This window comes from Adiantum capillus-veneris, chromosome 15 (genome assembly GCF_014529385.1).
Source record: "Adiantum capillus-veneris isolate H3 chromosome 15, ASM1452938v2, whole genome shotgun sequence".
Taxonomy (NCBI): Eukaryota; Viridiplantae; Streptophyta; class Polypodiopsida; order Polypodiales; family Pteridaceae; genus Adiantum; species Adiantum capillus-veneris.
The window spans coordinates 81,496,759-81,512,163 of record NC_140945.1 but is presented as its reverse complement, the minus strand read 5'-3'; the positions used below and the strand labels follow the sequence as shown (position 1 = coordinate 81,512,163).

General features: G+C 44.6%; 1 protein-coding gene across 3 annotated transcripts in view; it reads right to left on the bottom strand.

Annotated features, from left to right (window-relative positions):
• Nucleotides 1-15,405, bottom strand: part of LOC147440963 (LRR receptor kinase SERK2-like) — a 122,199-nt gene that overhangs the window by 28,292 nt on the left and 78,502 nt on the right. For all 3 annotated transcript variants that reach the window (XM_086482745.1, XM_086482744.1, XM_086482746.1), the window contains 2 exons: nucleotides 15,177-15,322; nucleotides 14,825-14,969 (listed from right to left, as the gene is read on the bottom strand). In XM_086482745.1, the coding sequence (XP_086338871.1) occupies nucleotides 14,825-14,969; nucleotides 15,177-15,322 (291 nt within the window). The remainder of the gene's footprint in view (nucleotides 1-14,824; nucleotides 14,970-15,176; nucleotides 15,323-15,405) is intronic.

Sequence of the window (15,405 nt, the reverse complement as noted above, 5' to 3'; positions counted from 1 at the left end):
GCTTGAGGAGCCGGGAGAGAAAGTGTTATTGTCACGTGACACATCCAACCCTCTGTGTCCGTATACAAGCTACAGCATGACCAGGATTCAGTTCAATCAAGTCAGTCTAGAATAGGAAGTGATCTCGCACTTTTGTGAGTCTGTTCGCAGACCGTGCATGACCAGTCGCTTAGATTAGATGCATACCCTCTGGTTACACACAGCATGACCATCACATTTCCATCAAAACCCATCAGTAGCATTTTACAGTGCATAGACCTATTTTCCCTATTTTTGACATTTTTCACTTATTATTTTTAAGTCACTTTTGTTGGAAAGTAGGTAGGGCAATTATGCTAAGTTAATATATAAGCAAACCAAAGTTGGCACTTTATGGCGGAAGAGGCAGCAGGAGCACACGCTCAACAGGCAACTTCTCAGCAGAACCCCCAAGAGGCCTAGCGTTTTTGCATCACAGCAGAAGGCTGGCGTTTTTGGACCACATCAGCCAACGTTTTTGCATTAGCAACAACCTGGCGACAGCAAGAAGCAGAAGACTCCCAACGTTAGCAAATTATCCACAGCCATACCATTTTCAACCCTAGCGTTTTTGCATCTACCTGACATTTCAGTGTTTTGTAGATCTACCACGACGGAACCAACACAAGCACCAGCGTTTTCAGTTTTCAGCACTTAGACATCGCAGAAAAAGTCCGGAGCCTCGCAGATCTCACCTTCCCGCAGCAGATCCTCGCCGCACGATCAGACCCCGCGAAGTTGAGGTTTCAGCTAGGAAAACGCAGATGTAAGCATCTGCGTTTTCAGCGCGTCGTCGTTGCATCGTCGTCATTGCCGTCGTCACCGACATAGAGTCAGAATTCAGCAAATAAAGATTTGCAAATTTCAGCCCTTAGCATTTTCAGTTTTCAACCCATCTCGTCGTCGTCCTTATCGTCGTCGACAAGTCCAAGCATTGTAGAGATTTGTGCAATCATAAGTAGACCGCTCTCACCATAGTATTCTTCTCTCTCTATCTCTCAGTCTCATGTACCTTCATTCACAGTGTTCATCACTTTGTTTGTGTCCATTGCACTCTCTCACTAAAGGAAAGGAACGCACCGCTCTCCCTTCCGTAAGTAAAAAGGAACCCTTGAGCACAGTTTGGAGCACTCATCTTGAGCAAAGTTCAACATTCATTCCGCTGCACCTTACATTGGTATCAGAGCTCTGGCAGTGTTCTCTATCACTCAAGGAAAGAACCACATAATTTTTTTTGCTTCTTGTGGTCGCACGTAACCCAAGTTCTCTTGGGCATGTCGATTCCTAATCGTGTTTTTGAATAGTGACAAGAAACCCAAGAAAGAAGGACTTGTCCAGCCTCCCCTTGTGCCTCTTTTCACTCATTGAGGACCGTGCACTTAGCGGCCGGCCAATGGACGTGAGGTGGGAAAAAGCAACCTTGGTGTGAGCGCAAGGCCACCAAGGGGTGCGCCCGCGGAAAAGAGCAGAACTCGGGTGAAGAGAAGATCCTTCTCTAACACAGATTGCAAGCGAAAGAAGAACCTCAAGAACTCAAGAACCCAAGAACCAAGACTCCCAAGAATCCAAGTTCCTCGTGAACTTAAGAACCCAAGACCACAAGAACCCAAGACTTCAGTGGATGGTCATCACTCGAAGCGGAATGGATACTTCGCTTGGAGGTGATGAGCATGAGAGAGGCGAAGAAGAATTTCCCCCACCAGGAGATTTTTCCGACCCTCCCCCTTCCCCATCTACGCCAAGGATTGCACTAACTCCTATGGAGGAGTTGAAGCAGTTGTTTATGGAAAGAAAGTTAAAACGCGAAGAAAGAAAGCAGAAAGAAAGGCCTACGAAGAAAGCATGGCAGCCATAGATGGTGACTACGAAGAAAGCGTGGCAACCATAGAGCGTAAGTACGACTTGGAAGCCAAAGAAAGTCAAGCCAAATTGGATCGCGAGAACAAAGAAAGTCAAGCCAAATTGAATCGCGAGAACAAAGAAAGACAAGCAACGTTTGATCGCAAGCACAAAGCAAGACACGCATTGAACGATCGACACATGAAAGAGATGTTGCGACTCTTTTCTCAAGTTCAGGCACATGTGCAAGAGATTCGGGAAAAGGAGACTCTCTCAGTCTCTTCTTCTCCAAAGCATGACACACAAGATTTGAATAATAATGATGAGCATGATGATTTGAATGATAATGATCAGCATGATGATTTAGATGACAATGACAAGCATGATGATTTGCATAAAGATGATGTGATTGTTCACAAGGATGATGTGTTAGTTGATACTTTCTCTAGTGAAGCTAACCTCATTGCAGCTTCGATCAATCACGAAGAACCGATCTTGGCTCTCGAGCCGAGGTCCACAGAACCCCACATGAAGATTCGATCAAACACGACACGCCGATCCTGGCTCTCGAACCTAGGTCCAAAGAACCCTCACAGGAAGTATTATGTGTTCGACTGATTCGTCAGCACACATTGTTCGAGTGTTTCATTCGTGAGCGTTTCTTGTATTTTCGTCAACGTCTTTATGTGATCCCTTTTCCTAGGCATGACATATTGTACGTTGAGCACGTTTCACTCATGACTGAGCACGAATGTATGCGGATGATTCATGAAAAGCTGAAAGTATGCATTCAAGGAAGTCACATTCCATGTCTCTTCCTTGGCATGAGACATTTGTAGAAAGAGCACAAGAAAATATGAGCACCAAGCATGGGCATTTCCGTTGTGAATTGCCACAGTTGATTGCTTTAGATCAAAAGAGAAAGATTCGATCTCATTGTTTACGCGTGTGTGGTGAATGCTTTGGCACTCCGTTTCTTTGTTCATCTACATTGCATGCACAGTCTTTTGCAAAGACAAGATTTTTTCCAGTCACTTTACATGGAATAGGTATGTTCATGGTTTTGTGTTGGAAATGGTTTCAGGAATTTTCAACCATGGAGATTCTTGAAGGAGAAAGAAGCATGACTCTAGATGAAATTGAACCATCGAAGAATCCTCAGAAGACTTTGTGTCGCTTTCGGCGCGGCCCATAGAAGCAAGCATTGCAGACCATTATGAAGTTTAAGTACCGCACGACCCACACATCAGAGTAGGCCGGCGAAGAGTCTCTTCCACGATTCCGGATGCTATTGGCGATCTCCCTCGCCACCATACAATTCGGTACCAGTACCTCACTTTGAAAAGGAGGGAATGTCACGTGACACATCCAATCCTATCTGCCAGTGGACAAGCTACAGCATGACCAAGGTTCAGTTCAATCAAGTCAGTCTAGAATAGGAAGTGATCTGGCACTTTTGTGAGTCTGTTCGCAGACCGTGCATGACCAGCCACTTAGATTAGATGCATACCCTCTGGTTGCACACAGCATGACCATTAGATTTCCATCAGTAGCATTTTTTAAATGCATAGGCCTATTTTCCCTATTTTTGACATTTTTCACTTATTATTTTTAAGTGACTTTTGTTGGAAAGTAGGTAGGGCAATTTTGCTAAGTTAATATATAAGCAAACCAAAGTCAGCACTTTTTGGCAGAAGAGGTAGCAGGAGCACATGCTCAACAGGCAACTTCTCAATAGAACCCCCAAGAGGCCTAGCGTTTTTGGACCAGATCAGCCAACATTTTTGCATAAGCAACAGCCTGGCGACAGCAAGAAGCAGAAGACTCCCAGCGTTAGCAGATTATCCACAGCCGTACCATTTTCAACCCTAGCGTTTTTGCAGTTGCCAGACATTTCAGTGTTTTGCAGATCTACCACGACGGAACCAACACAAGCACCAACATTTTCAGTTTTCAGCACTGACATCGCAGAAAAAGTCCCGAACCTCGCAGATCTCACCTTCCCGTTGCAGACCCTCGCAGCACGATCAGACCCAGCGAAGTTGAGGTTTCAGCTCGGAAAACGCAGATGTCAGCATTTACGTTTTCAGCGCATCGTCGTCATTGCCGTCGTCACCGACATAGAGTCAGAATTCAGCAGATAAAGATTTGCAGATTTCAACCCTTAGCATTTTCAGTTTTCAACCCATCTCGTCGTCGTCCTCATCGTCGTCGACAAGTCCAAGCATTGTAGAGATTATTTCTGTAATCATAAGTAGACTGCTCTCACCATAGTATTCTTCTCTCTCTATCTCTCAGTCTCATGTACCTTCATTCACACTGTTCATCACTTTGTTTGTGTCCATTGCACTCTCTCACTAAAGGAACGCAAGGCTCTCCCTTCCGGAAGTAAAAAAGAACCCTTGAGCACAGTTCGGAGCACTCATCTTGAGCAAAGTTCAACATTCATTCCGCTGCACCTTACATTGGTATTAGAGCTCTGGCAGTGTTCTGTATCACTCAAGGAAAGAACCACATAATTTTTTTTGCTTCTTGTGGTCGCACGTAACCCAAGTTCTCTTGGGCATGTCGATTCCTAATCGTGTTTTTGAATAGTGACAAGAAACCCAAGAAAGAAGGACTTGTCCAGCCTCCCCTTGTGCCTCTTTTCACTCATTGAGGACAGTGCACTTAGGGGCCGGCCAATGGACGTGAGGTGGGAAAAAGCAACCTTGGTGTGAGCGCAAGGCCGCCAAGGGGTGCGCCCGCGGAAAAGAGCAGAACTCGGGTGAAGAGAAGATCCTTCTCTAACACAGATTGCAAGCGAAAGAAGAACCTCAAGAACTCAAGAACCCAAGAACCAAGACTCCCAAGAATCCAAGTTCCTCGTGAACTTAAGAACCCAAGACCACAAGAACCCAAGACTTCAGTGGATGGTCATCACTCGAAGCGGAATGGATACTTCGCTTGGAGGTGATGAGCATGAGAGAGGCGAAGAAGAATTTTCCCCACCAGGAGGTTTTTCCGACCCTCCCCCTTCCCCATCTACGCCAAGGATTGCACTAACTCCTATGGATGGAAAGAAAGTTAGAACGCGAAGAAAGAGAAGCAGAAAGAAAGGCCTACCAAGAAAGCATGGCAGCCATAGATGGTGACTAGGAAGAAAGCATGGCAGCCATAGAGCGTAAGTACAACTTGGAAGCCAAAGAAAGTCAAGCCAAATTTGATCCCAAGAACAAAGAAATTCAAGCCAAATTGAATCGCGAGAACAAAGCAATGAGCGACCGACACATGAAAGAGATGTTGCGACTCTTTTCTCAAGTTCAGGCACAGATGCAAGAGATTCGGGAAATGAGACTCTCTCAGTTTCTTCTTCTCCAAAGCATGACACACAAGATTTGAATGATAATGATGAGCATGATGATTTGAATGATAATGATGAGCATGATGATTTAGATGACAATGACAAGCATGATGATCACGATGTGATTTCTCACGAGCATGATGATTTGCATAAAGATGATGTGATTGTTCACAAGGATGATGTGTTAGTTGATACTTTCTCTAGTGAAGCTAACCTCATTGCAGGTTCGATCAATCACGAAGAACCGATCTAGGCTCTCGAGCCGAGGTCCACAGAACCCCCACAGGAAGATTCGATTAAACACGACACACCGAACCTGGCTCTCGAACCTAGGTCCAAAGAACCCTCACAGGAAGTATTATGTGTTCGACTGATTCGTCAACACGCATTGTTCGAGTGTTTCATTCGTGATCGTTTCCTGTATTTTCGTCAACGTCTTTATGTGATCCCTTTTCCTAGGCATGACATATTGTACGTTGAGCACGTTTCACTCATGACTGAGCACGAATGTATGCGGATGATTCATGAAAAGCTGTAAAGTATGTATTCAAGGAAGTCACATTCCATTCGCAGACTGTGCATGACCAGTCACTTAGATTAGATGCATACCCTGTGGTTGCACATAGCATGACCATCAGATTTCCATCAGAAGCCATCAGTAGCATTAACAGTGGATAGGCCTATGTTCCCTATATTTGACATTTTTCACTTATTATTTTTAAGTGACTTTTGTTGGAAAGTAGGTAGGGCAATTTTGCTAAGTTAATATATAAGCAAACCACAGTTAGCACTTTCTGGCTTAAGAGGCAGCAGGAGCACACGCTCAATAGACAACTTCACAAAACCCCCAAGAGGCCTAGCGTTTTTGCATCACAGCAGAAGGCTCGCGTTTTTGGACCAGATCAGCCAACGTTTTTGCATTAGCAACAGCCTAGAGACAGCAAGAAGCAGAAGACTCCGAGCGTTAGCAGATTATCCAGAGCCAAACCATTTTCAACCCTAGCGTTTTTGCATCTGTCAGACATTTCAGTGTTTTGCAGATCTACCACGACGGAACCAACACAAGCACCAGCGTTTTCAGTTTTCAGCACTTAGACATCGCAGAACAAATCCCGAACCTCGCAGATCTCACCTTCCCGCAACAGATCCTCGCGCACGGTTAGATCCCGCAAAGTTTGCAGTTTCAGCCCGGAAAACGCAGATTTCAGTATCTCCATTTTCAGCGCGTCGTCGTTGCATCGTTGTCATTGCCGTCATCACCGACATAGAGTCAGAATTCAGCAGATAAAGATTTGCAGATTTCAGCCCGTCTCGTCGTCGTCCTCATCGTCGTCGACAAGTCCAAGCATTGTAGAGATTTGTGCAATCATAAGTAGACCGCTCTCGCCATAGAGAGTGGGGCCTTCACAGGAGGGTTTGACAACATTCTGGTGTCGTATTCTTCTCTCTCTATCTCTCAGTCTCATGCACCTTCATTCACAGTGTTCATCACTTTGTTTGTGTCCATTGCACTCTCTCACTAAAGGAACGGAAGGCTCTCCCTTCCGTAAGTAAAAAGGAACCCTTGAGCACAGTTCGGAGCACTCATCTTGGGCAAAGTTCAACATTCATTCCGCTGCACCTTACAATTACATGCACACGTGAGGCTTGAATAGAGACCAAATAGCACGGCATCGATGTAGTAGCGTCCAACCATTGCAGCAGGTCTTCGTCATACCCGTCAAGTGGGATAGGCTACTCGGGGTCGGGGTTGGACTGTACTGACAACGAGCTGTGATGAACCACTGGATCCATACCTCCTTCGAGTCGAATTGGTTGATGAGAGAGTTGGGAGTATGTATCCACATGGCGTCGTTTCCCCAATCATGAAGTGCCTTAGTATGCCGTAACAATGGTCTACCAATAAGCAAAGGAAATCCTCCCTCCACCTGGGGAAGACTGACCGCCACAAAATCCAAGCTACAGGTGAAGTCTTGTACCTTCAGAGGCACCTTGTCTACTATGCCCACCGGATAGACTGTCCTCTGGTCAGCCAATGTAACAGTGAACGGAGCGGGGTGGATAGGCTGCAGACCTAAAGCCAGCATAGTAAACTTTGGCATTAGATTGATCCCAGATCCACCATCCACTATGAGGCCTGAGAATTGATGCCCAAGAATAGAGACAGTGAGACGAGGACTTTTGTAGTCGGTGAGGGGAGCAGCTGGATAAGAGATATGTAAGACTCTGAAGGCTGTACAAGGAGGTGCCCGCCACTAGGCCCTGCACCCGAGTACAAAGACTGAATGACTGAGAGGGTGTCACTTCTGAGGGTTGCATCTAGCCGGAGCATCTCATAAAGGGACACTTGTTGAAAGGTGTTCTTCAAGATTGTTTCTGCTGTGGGCTTAGCTCCTTCAATCTGGGCTGCCTCTGGAACTCTGACCTGTTCCAAGTCAGCCACTGCTTCTAAGAAGGCTCCATCAATGTCCGAAAGCATAGACTGGCCTACTCTTAACACCAATGAAGGGCTCGTCAGTTTGGTCAAGTTGTGGAAGTGATGGACGAGATGGACCTGTTGGCAAGCTGAGACCCAGAGCTGCTCTTTGTGCCCGAGTGAGTACGCCAACGGGCTCCGCCACTTGTTGTGGCCGAACTGTATGAGTAGCAGGTGATGGCTGAGGGGTGGTGTTCACTGTGATCAGATTGATTATCGGGAATGTGAATTCTTGTTGGTTCTGAGTTGGGCTTGAAGACAAGATGTCCTTTGCTTGGGGCAATCCTTACTGTAGTGGTCTTTAGACTCCGGAAAATGACGACAAGGAGGAGATCCTTCCGGTAAAGGACACTTGCTTTGGTAATGCCCATATTCTCCACATTTGTAGCATAAGATGGGCCGATTTGATGGACGAAACGGGGAACGAGGTGGTCTCTGTTCTTGTTGCATGGAGTTGGAAGCTGAGGTGTAGAAACTTTGCGGTATTGAGGGAGCATGACTTTGAGACGGAAAAGTACCTGAGATACCTTGGACAGTAGGGGTATTGAGCAAAGGTGGCATGTAATTTGGAGGGCCATAAGGGGAAACCATATTGGATGTTGGTGCTAGCCCTTGTTGGAGAGAAGGACCTACACTTTGTTGTATTTTCCGTAATCCCTTGATATCGTAGCAATCCTTGTCTTCATGCCCAGACTTTTCACAGAAATGGCAATAAGCATGAAGGGGACAGTCCGATGGAGGGTGTCCTGGAGAGCAACACGAGCTGCACCATACCATAGCCTTAGTCTCTTGCTGAGACCTAAGCTCTTCTAGCTCTCTCTTGATTTGATCCAAACCGTCGTGATGTGGGGGCTTCTCCTATCTGAGAGAAATTGATTTCTCCTCTTGAAGAGCTTGTTGTAACTTTAGGGCTTCCAGTTCCCTGCGTAAAAAAGTTAACGGATCAGAAGGACTTTCCGAAAACACTGAGGGGGTCTCTACCTGAGGGGAGTTGGTGAACAGCTTCCTAGCTCCCTCTATCCTAGTAGCAGCTGCGACAAACTCCTCCAGAGTGGCATCAGGTCGAAGACTCTCGGAGTTTTTGCTGGGAAGTTTTAGGAAGAGCCTTCTCCACCCACTTCTTAACCATAAATTCCCCTGGTTGCTGAGGAAGCTTGGCAACCAGAGACTTGGTTTTAGTCATGAGTTCTGCAAAAGTCTCCTCTGGTGGAGCACCATGTTGGCCAACTCATCCAAAAACCTTTTCCTAGTAGTCACCTGACCTGAATGCTGCACAGAACTGTTGTCTTAAAGCTATCCAAGTTGCAAAATGGTTGTTTGCAAACTGACTGTACCACTTGTCTGCTAAGCCATCCAAGGTAGATGGAAAGAGTACCAAATAAGCATCTTCTCTATTAAGACCACGATCTCTACACAGAGATACAAACCTCCTTGCATGGTCGTCTGCATCTTCTGAGGAGAGTCCCTTGAAGGTAGGAAACTTGATGTTTACCTTGGCCAACACTCGTCAACGCCTCCACGACCTCTTGCTCAGGAGCCCGTTGCTCAATAGCTTGCTGTAACAAAATGGGAGAGAGCTTTATTGGCGAAGGTGACCTGGAAGATGTAGAACCGGATGCAGGAAGTGGAGGTATGGGTGATGAGGTTGGTGGACTTCTACTAGGTACCAAGGGTTGACGTCTTCTGTTGTAGTACTTCAGAGTAGTGCGCTTTGACGCTCTAATGACCGCCTTGTATGTGTCATGCAATGACCACAAACCCAACCAAGCTTTGGGCAAGAAGACCTTTAACTGGTTGAACACAGGTCTAGACTCTACTAGACCAGACGAGTGACTAGACCACCTGGCTGGACAGGGACGAGGAAGGACTAGACCAGGACGAGAGCTCGTTGGACCAAGGCGAGAGGACCAGACCAGCAGGCTCACTGGGCAAGGCGAAGTAGGCGAGGCTAGGTAAAACCCAGCTAGCTCCTCGATTTGCACCTCAACAGAGAGTGAGACTTCAGTTGAGGTCCCACCGGGCGTGCTAAAAATGAGAGCACCTGTAGCGCGGTTAGTGTGTCGTGCTCTCTACAGTGGGTGCTCCTCAGTGCAATGTGCGTGACATCTCACTCAAAACAGAAGGAAAACAAAGGAAACAATAGATAACAGCTGATCAACACAAAGACACAATAGCAGACCAGAACATAAGGACCGATACAGACTCTCGGGTGACAGCACACTCAGCTCCAGCCCAAAACTCACAAGTACAATGGGGGTGTCGAGGCTCAGATGTGCAAGGATGGTGTAGACGTGTTGTGTGTATATACCGCTACCCTAGACGACGACGCTGTACCATATATAAAGAAGATGATAATCCCGACCCAACAGCTACTACTCACATGTACAATCATAAAGAGCCACCAACAGCTCATAAATGTCATCCATGTAAGTCTATCCCAAACTGGTGGTGACCTGGCCACGACGTCCACTAGACCACCGTCTGTATCTCTGCCACGTGTCACTGCCCTTCCCAGAGAGTCCATCCAGTGTGAACCAGACCAGACCAACTGTACTAACTGTGCGTCCTGTGAAAGTGACACTCTAGCCTGCTACAACACATTGACTTGGATCCTCAATATGAGCCATTATGTAAGCGAAGCAAAACCAACATACAAGTGACAATAGCAAAAAAAGAGAGACTCGGAACAGAGGGAGCAAAACATTTAGACATTTGAACACATGGTTCGCTCTATTCTTTTCTTCTCAAGACTAATGCCTCTCCTGTATTTACAAATCCTACTAGTTTATTGACCTTTGCTGGTGATGGAGAAAATGGCTTGCTTGGCTATTGCAACGCTCTAACTGGCCAAGTTCATCATTGTCACAAGGTTGAGCTCTTTGTCCAGCACTTCCACATCTATGACAGCATTGTTCTCCAAACCTATGGATTCTTGATCAATAGACACATAACAGCCTTTAACAAACTGAGAGAGGTAGTAACAAAACGACATGATAAGCAATTGAGTGTCAATCATGTACTTGGCAACCAGAGTGTCAAGTACAATCCGGCAACATATGTCATCCACCTCTTTCACATACCATCCTCGATCAAGAAGCTTGTCACACAAGGAAGAATAAAAAGATTTACATACTAGCATAGTCTTAGCGACACATACATGGCATGCGTGAAAAAGCTCATCAAATAAACTAATAGGACAGAAATTTGCAACCTTCATCAATTTGGTGGGTACAGAGTTTTGAAGAGACCTTTGCACATTCCTATAAAGCTTACTCCGCACAGACTCACTCACTGTTGTATCCGGTACTGGCCTGCCCATGAAGTTCCAGTTTGTTGGTAGAGGAATCTTAACCAATGTTCCTTTCTGATTTCTTTGGCTAAGCTGATAGAAATGGTTATAGAAGAAAATGTCCTCATCTGCAAGGCTCTTGCTTGTTCTTGCAGCATACTGTAAAACACCAATGTGACCATGGGTTAATGATATGAGGCCTATAATGCACTCCATTGGCTCCCATTCCTCGGATGAAGAACGATAAACATCTGTAAGTGTAATACCTAAATGTCAATGAATAGAAAGGTCTAAATGGACAAGAATAAAAAGGAGGATAAGAAATCACTTACAGTTGCATCGTGGGTGATGTATTATTGAGACATTACCTCCATGAGCAATCACATCAGAGTGAATGAAGAGATGCTGAACTAAAACCTCTTTTACTTTCTTCTTACCAACCTCATCTTCGAAAACTAGGACTCGTGCTTTCCATGCGGAACGAAAAAGATTTGTTGTAGAGGAACTTTTTCTCCTCCTTGGCTATATACGAACCCAAGAACCCTTGCATATCCTCTACTCTTGCCATTGACTATCTGCAGTGATGGAGTTTGAGATGGAAATAGAGCTTATGTTGCTGCTTGGCCTCCTTGGTAGACTCATGGTGAGGTTAGTTGGACAGAGAGTAGAGCAACCCCTAGAGCTTTTAGGGTGGGAACAAGAAGAAGAAGAAGAAGCCATAGTTTTGAGTGTAAGAAGAAAGATAGCTTTCTTGTATGAGTTTTGAAAGCTTTCTTAATACAGGGATAGCTTTTAGTTGCGGGAATATGATAGCTTTTAGTCACTATCTTTCAACACCTTGACGGCTATCAGAGTCCCTTACCAGCGGGTCCACATATTGACACCACCAACCCCGTAAAAACAAAATGTTGCCTTACAAAGAATTTTAGATTCTTCCCATTTTGGAATGTTTTAACCTATTTCTTGATTTATTTCATGTATTTCTACGTTACGCTGCCTTGCTGCTCATTGGACGCGCATTATTTTCTCTCTTGAATATGGCCCTCTAAAAGACCTCCAAAATATCCTAATGATGGAGTTACGCATGCAGAGACGTGCTTTATTATGGAGCTTGAGACACTCTAGCAAAGGACCGTTCAGAGGCACGTCATAAATTTCTTGAAGAGCGGTAGCTCTCATCAAGGCCCCAAGACACGTCAATTTTCAGCTCATGGGACTCTCCAAGATAGAGCTGAAGTGATAAGTAGACCTCAACCCCCTCCTCCCCCTCCCAATCACGTCTCTGACACGTCTACAATCGCCACAACAAGGCCATCATTGAGAGGCATAGAATAGCTCCTATACTTTAGTCTTTTGTATTTTTGTACTCAACATTTGGATCATATGACGATCATGTGATGTTTTGGTCTGATAGGTCTTTTAGGCCTTTTGCAGACGAAGATAAATAAGTATTTCATTTCTCCCTCTTTTTCTAGAGGGCTATTGATGCACCCCCTCATACTGGACGAGCCTTTTTAAGATCCTAGTGAGCCCTTCCACCTCTACCTCAAAACCAACTTCCACATCCTTTGCCAAGTTAGTTCATGGGAAATTGGGACCATCATTGCTTCTCCACACTTTCATGATATGCAATTACGCACCTTGAGCTAAATCAACTAGGAGTCCACCACTAGTAGGAGCCATTACCTTCTGTGTTGTAGGTTGTGTCATCATACTTTGCTTCACTAGGCTAATATGGCCGCCTGCTGGTGGTAAACCCTAATATTAACCCTCTAAAGTCCAAAAGGAGCCAGAACTCTAACAGAATGAGGGGTAAAGGAGTTATCCTTTCATTTTTATAATTTGCAAGTAAATGTGGACGAGTGTCTTTTCACTCGTTGAGTTGTCAACTGCCTTGCCAAGTGGCATATCGAAAGGCAAGATGTCCTTAGTTATACGAGGCGACACATGGATCCACTAGCTCAGCAAATGACGTTGAGTTTCTTGAAGAGGATCTGATACATTTTCATTGGGACCTGAGAATAAGGATCCTAGAGCAGCTTAGACAAGGACTACAAGTTTGGTAGGTTTGGCATAGTCTTTCTTTCCATACTTTCTTATGGATTTATGTCTTAGACTTTAGCCTTCGTGCATCTCTTCATAGTTTGTATTCTGCTTTGTCTTTGTAGTTTATGTGTTTTGGTTTACTTACATGTCTATTATTTGGCAGTTTGCAAATGGTTTTAGTGGTCTTTTAAGTTTTTTCAGTAACACACCATACTTTCCTGTACTTTATGATATGGTGAGAGTACCTCATACTTTCAAGACAAAACCATACCATAACAACTATGCCTCTATCAAACGACATTTCGAAACATTTCAAGAAGGATGCCAAGGACATGCAAGGCTATGAATTTCAATGCAAAATCAAGGCCGATGTCATTATGCTCACCCTTGGTACAGGGTCCTTTGGAAAACTAACTGTGAAGGCTACAATAAGGCTTTTTATGCATTTCATGCTAGAAGCTAGAAAGGAGATCGAGAAATGCACATTGTGGAGCCATGGTAGAACACGAGGTTTTGGCCACCACACACATTAGATGGAGGAGATACGGAGATGTATCCATGGGCATGCCGCATTGTTGCATACGGCATACGAATCTCCCAACCTCTTCACTGAGAGGGAGTTGCTCAATGATAAAGATGCCTTAAGGTCCTTGAGGAGCTCAAAGCCTCCAACACCGAAAGGGATGGACAGGTCTTGTAAAGCTTTCTTTTGGCGAGGGTTTTTCTTACTGCTCAAATATCCACAAGCTACAACCTACACGTAAGCTTGAGCATGGTAGACTGGTCCTTTTGTTATGCTACTAAAACTGACTGAATGACGGATGACAAACAAGAAATTGAAGATTGGCTCTTTGCTTTTTGTGAATTGTAGGTGAATGTGGATGAGTTTCAGTTTACGAACAATAGTCTTTAAAGGGTGTCAGTCACCTTGTGGATGAAGAGGAGCAAATCAGTTGAGCTCTCAAGGAGATTAATCATCAAGTCTCTTGGAATCAATCATCGTGGATGTGCAGCTTGTGCTAGAGGCCAACAAGCTCCAATGGGTAATCCAAGAGGCAGGATGTCCTCATAGCGATACATAGTGCAAATCTTTCAGGTGAAGGTGGATGATTTTCGCTGTACAGGGATACTATTTGGAGGGTTGACCGCCTTGTGGACGAGAAGTCTGTCCATCTTGAATTCTATCAAGTGCTCAAGGAAGATTGATCGTAAAGTCTTTCAGACTAGCAGAGCGGACATGTAATTTGACACAGAGGCCAAAAAAGTCAAGCGGACATCTTCACTGCATGCATCCAGAAGCCCAATGCCAACTCAAGTGTCATGCCATCGAGGATGATCCTCAAGACTTTTCATCAGAGCCTGAATATGAGATTTAAAGAGCCTCAGTAGGACAATGAGAGAAACCTCCTCGAGTAAGGGAAGTGGCTTTATCGAGGGATAAGGATGGTAACGAGGATAGCACTATGGAGCCTCTCCTTTGTACATCTCCTGAAAGCCTTGTGTCTTAAACTTTACCCTTCATCCATTTTGCTTTCTGCTGTCTTTTTCGGTTCACACTTCGATTGCTTATGTGTTGTGACACTTCCAGCAATCACATGTTGGCTGTGTAGCCATTTTTTGTCTTCCTTTGCCATTTGAACATTTCTACCTATTTTCGACAAAATTTTTGGCAATTTGCATCTGTTGTAGAAGGGTTTTAAGGTTTTCTAGAAACACCACGTAGTTACCGTACAGTGTGAGCTGAAAGTGACACATTTGCATCGGTTGTGATAGGTGAATCAATTGATTAAAGTCGCGTGCTATGGTAGCTTACCCATTCTATAAGATTCTGTCCATCTGCTCGTGCATTATCAATACATTTCTGACCAGAGATCAACTCCAATAACACCATGCCAAAACCATACACATCACTTGCCGATGTCAATTGCTCTGTCAATACATATTGTGGATCAATATAGCTGTTTCAAAAGAAACAAAGCATTAGTTATGTGGTTGATTACCCAACAAACTAAAAAAGACTAAGCTTTTGTCAGCTTACTACGATACATCTGTCACTATATTATATTATTTACTCATGTTTCATTCATTTAAAGCTGTAATTATCTCTCGTTTCCTATGAACTTTACTCTTTGACGTCTTCAAGAATAAAGAACCGCAAGTATTACCCAGCTGTTCCAGCAGGTCTAGTGGCCATTTGGGTTTCAAACTCCTGAGCAACTTTTGAAATGCCAAAATCTGAAAGTTTGGCCACGAGATTATCATCAAGGAGAACGTTGCTTAGTTTCACATCTCTATGTATGACCGGAGGGTCCTGCAGAAATAAAAAGCAAGCTTCTCATAGAAAGAGAACCCTCATTGCAAGAATCCAGATTCAAGTAAGAATCTAATCATGGA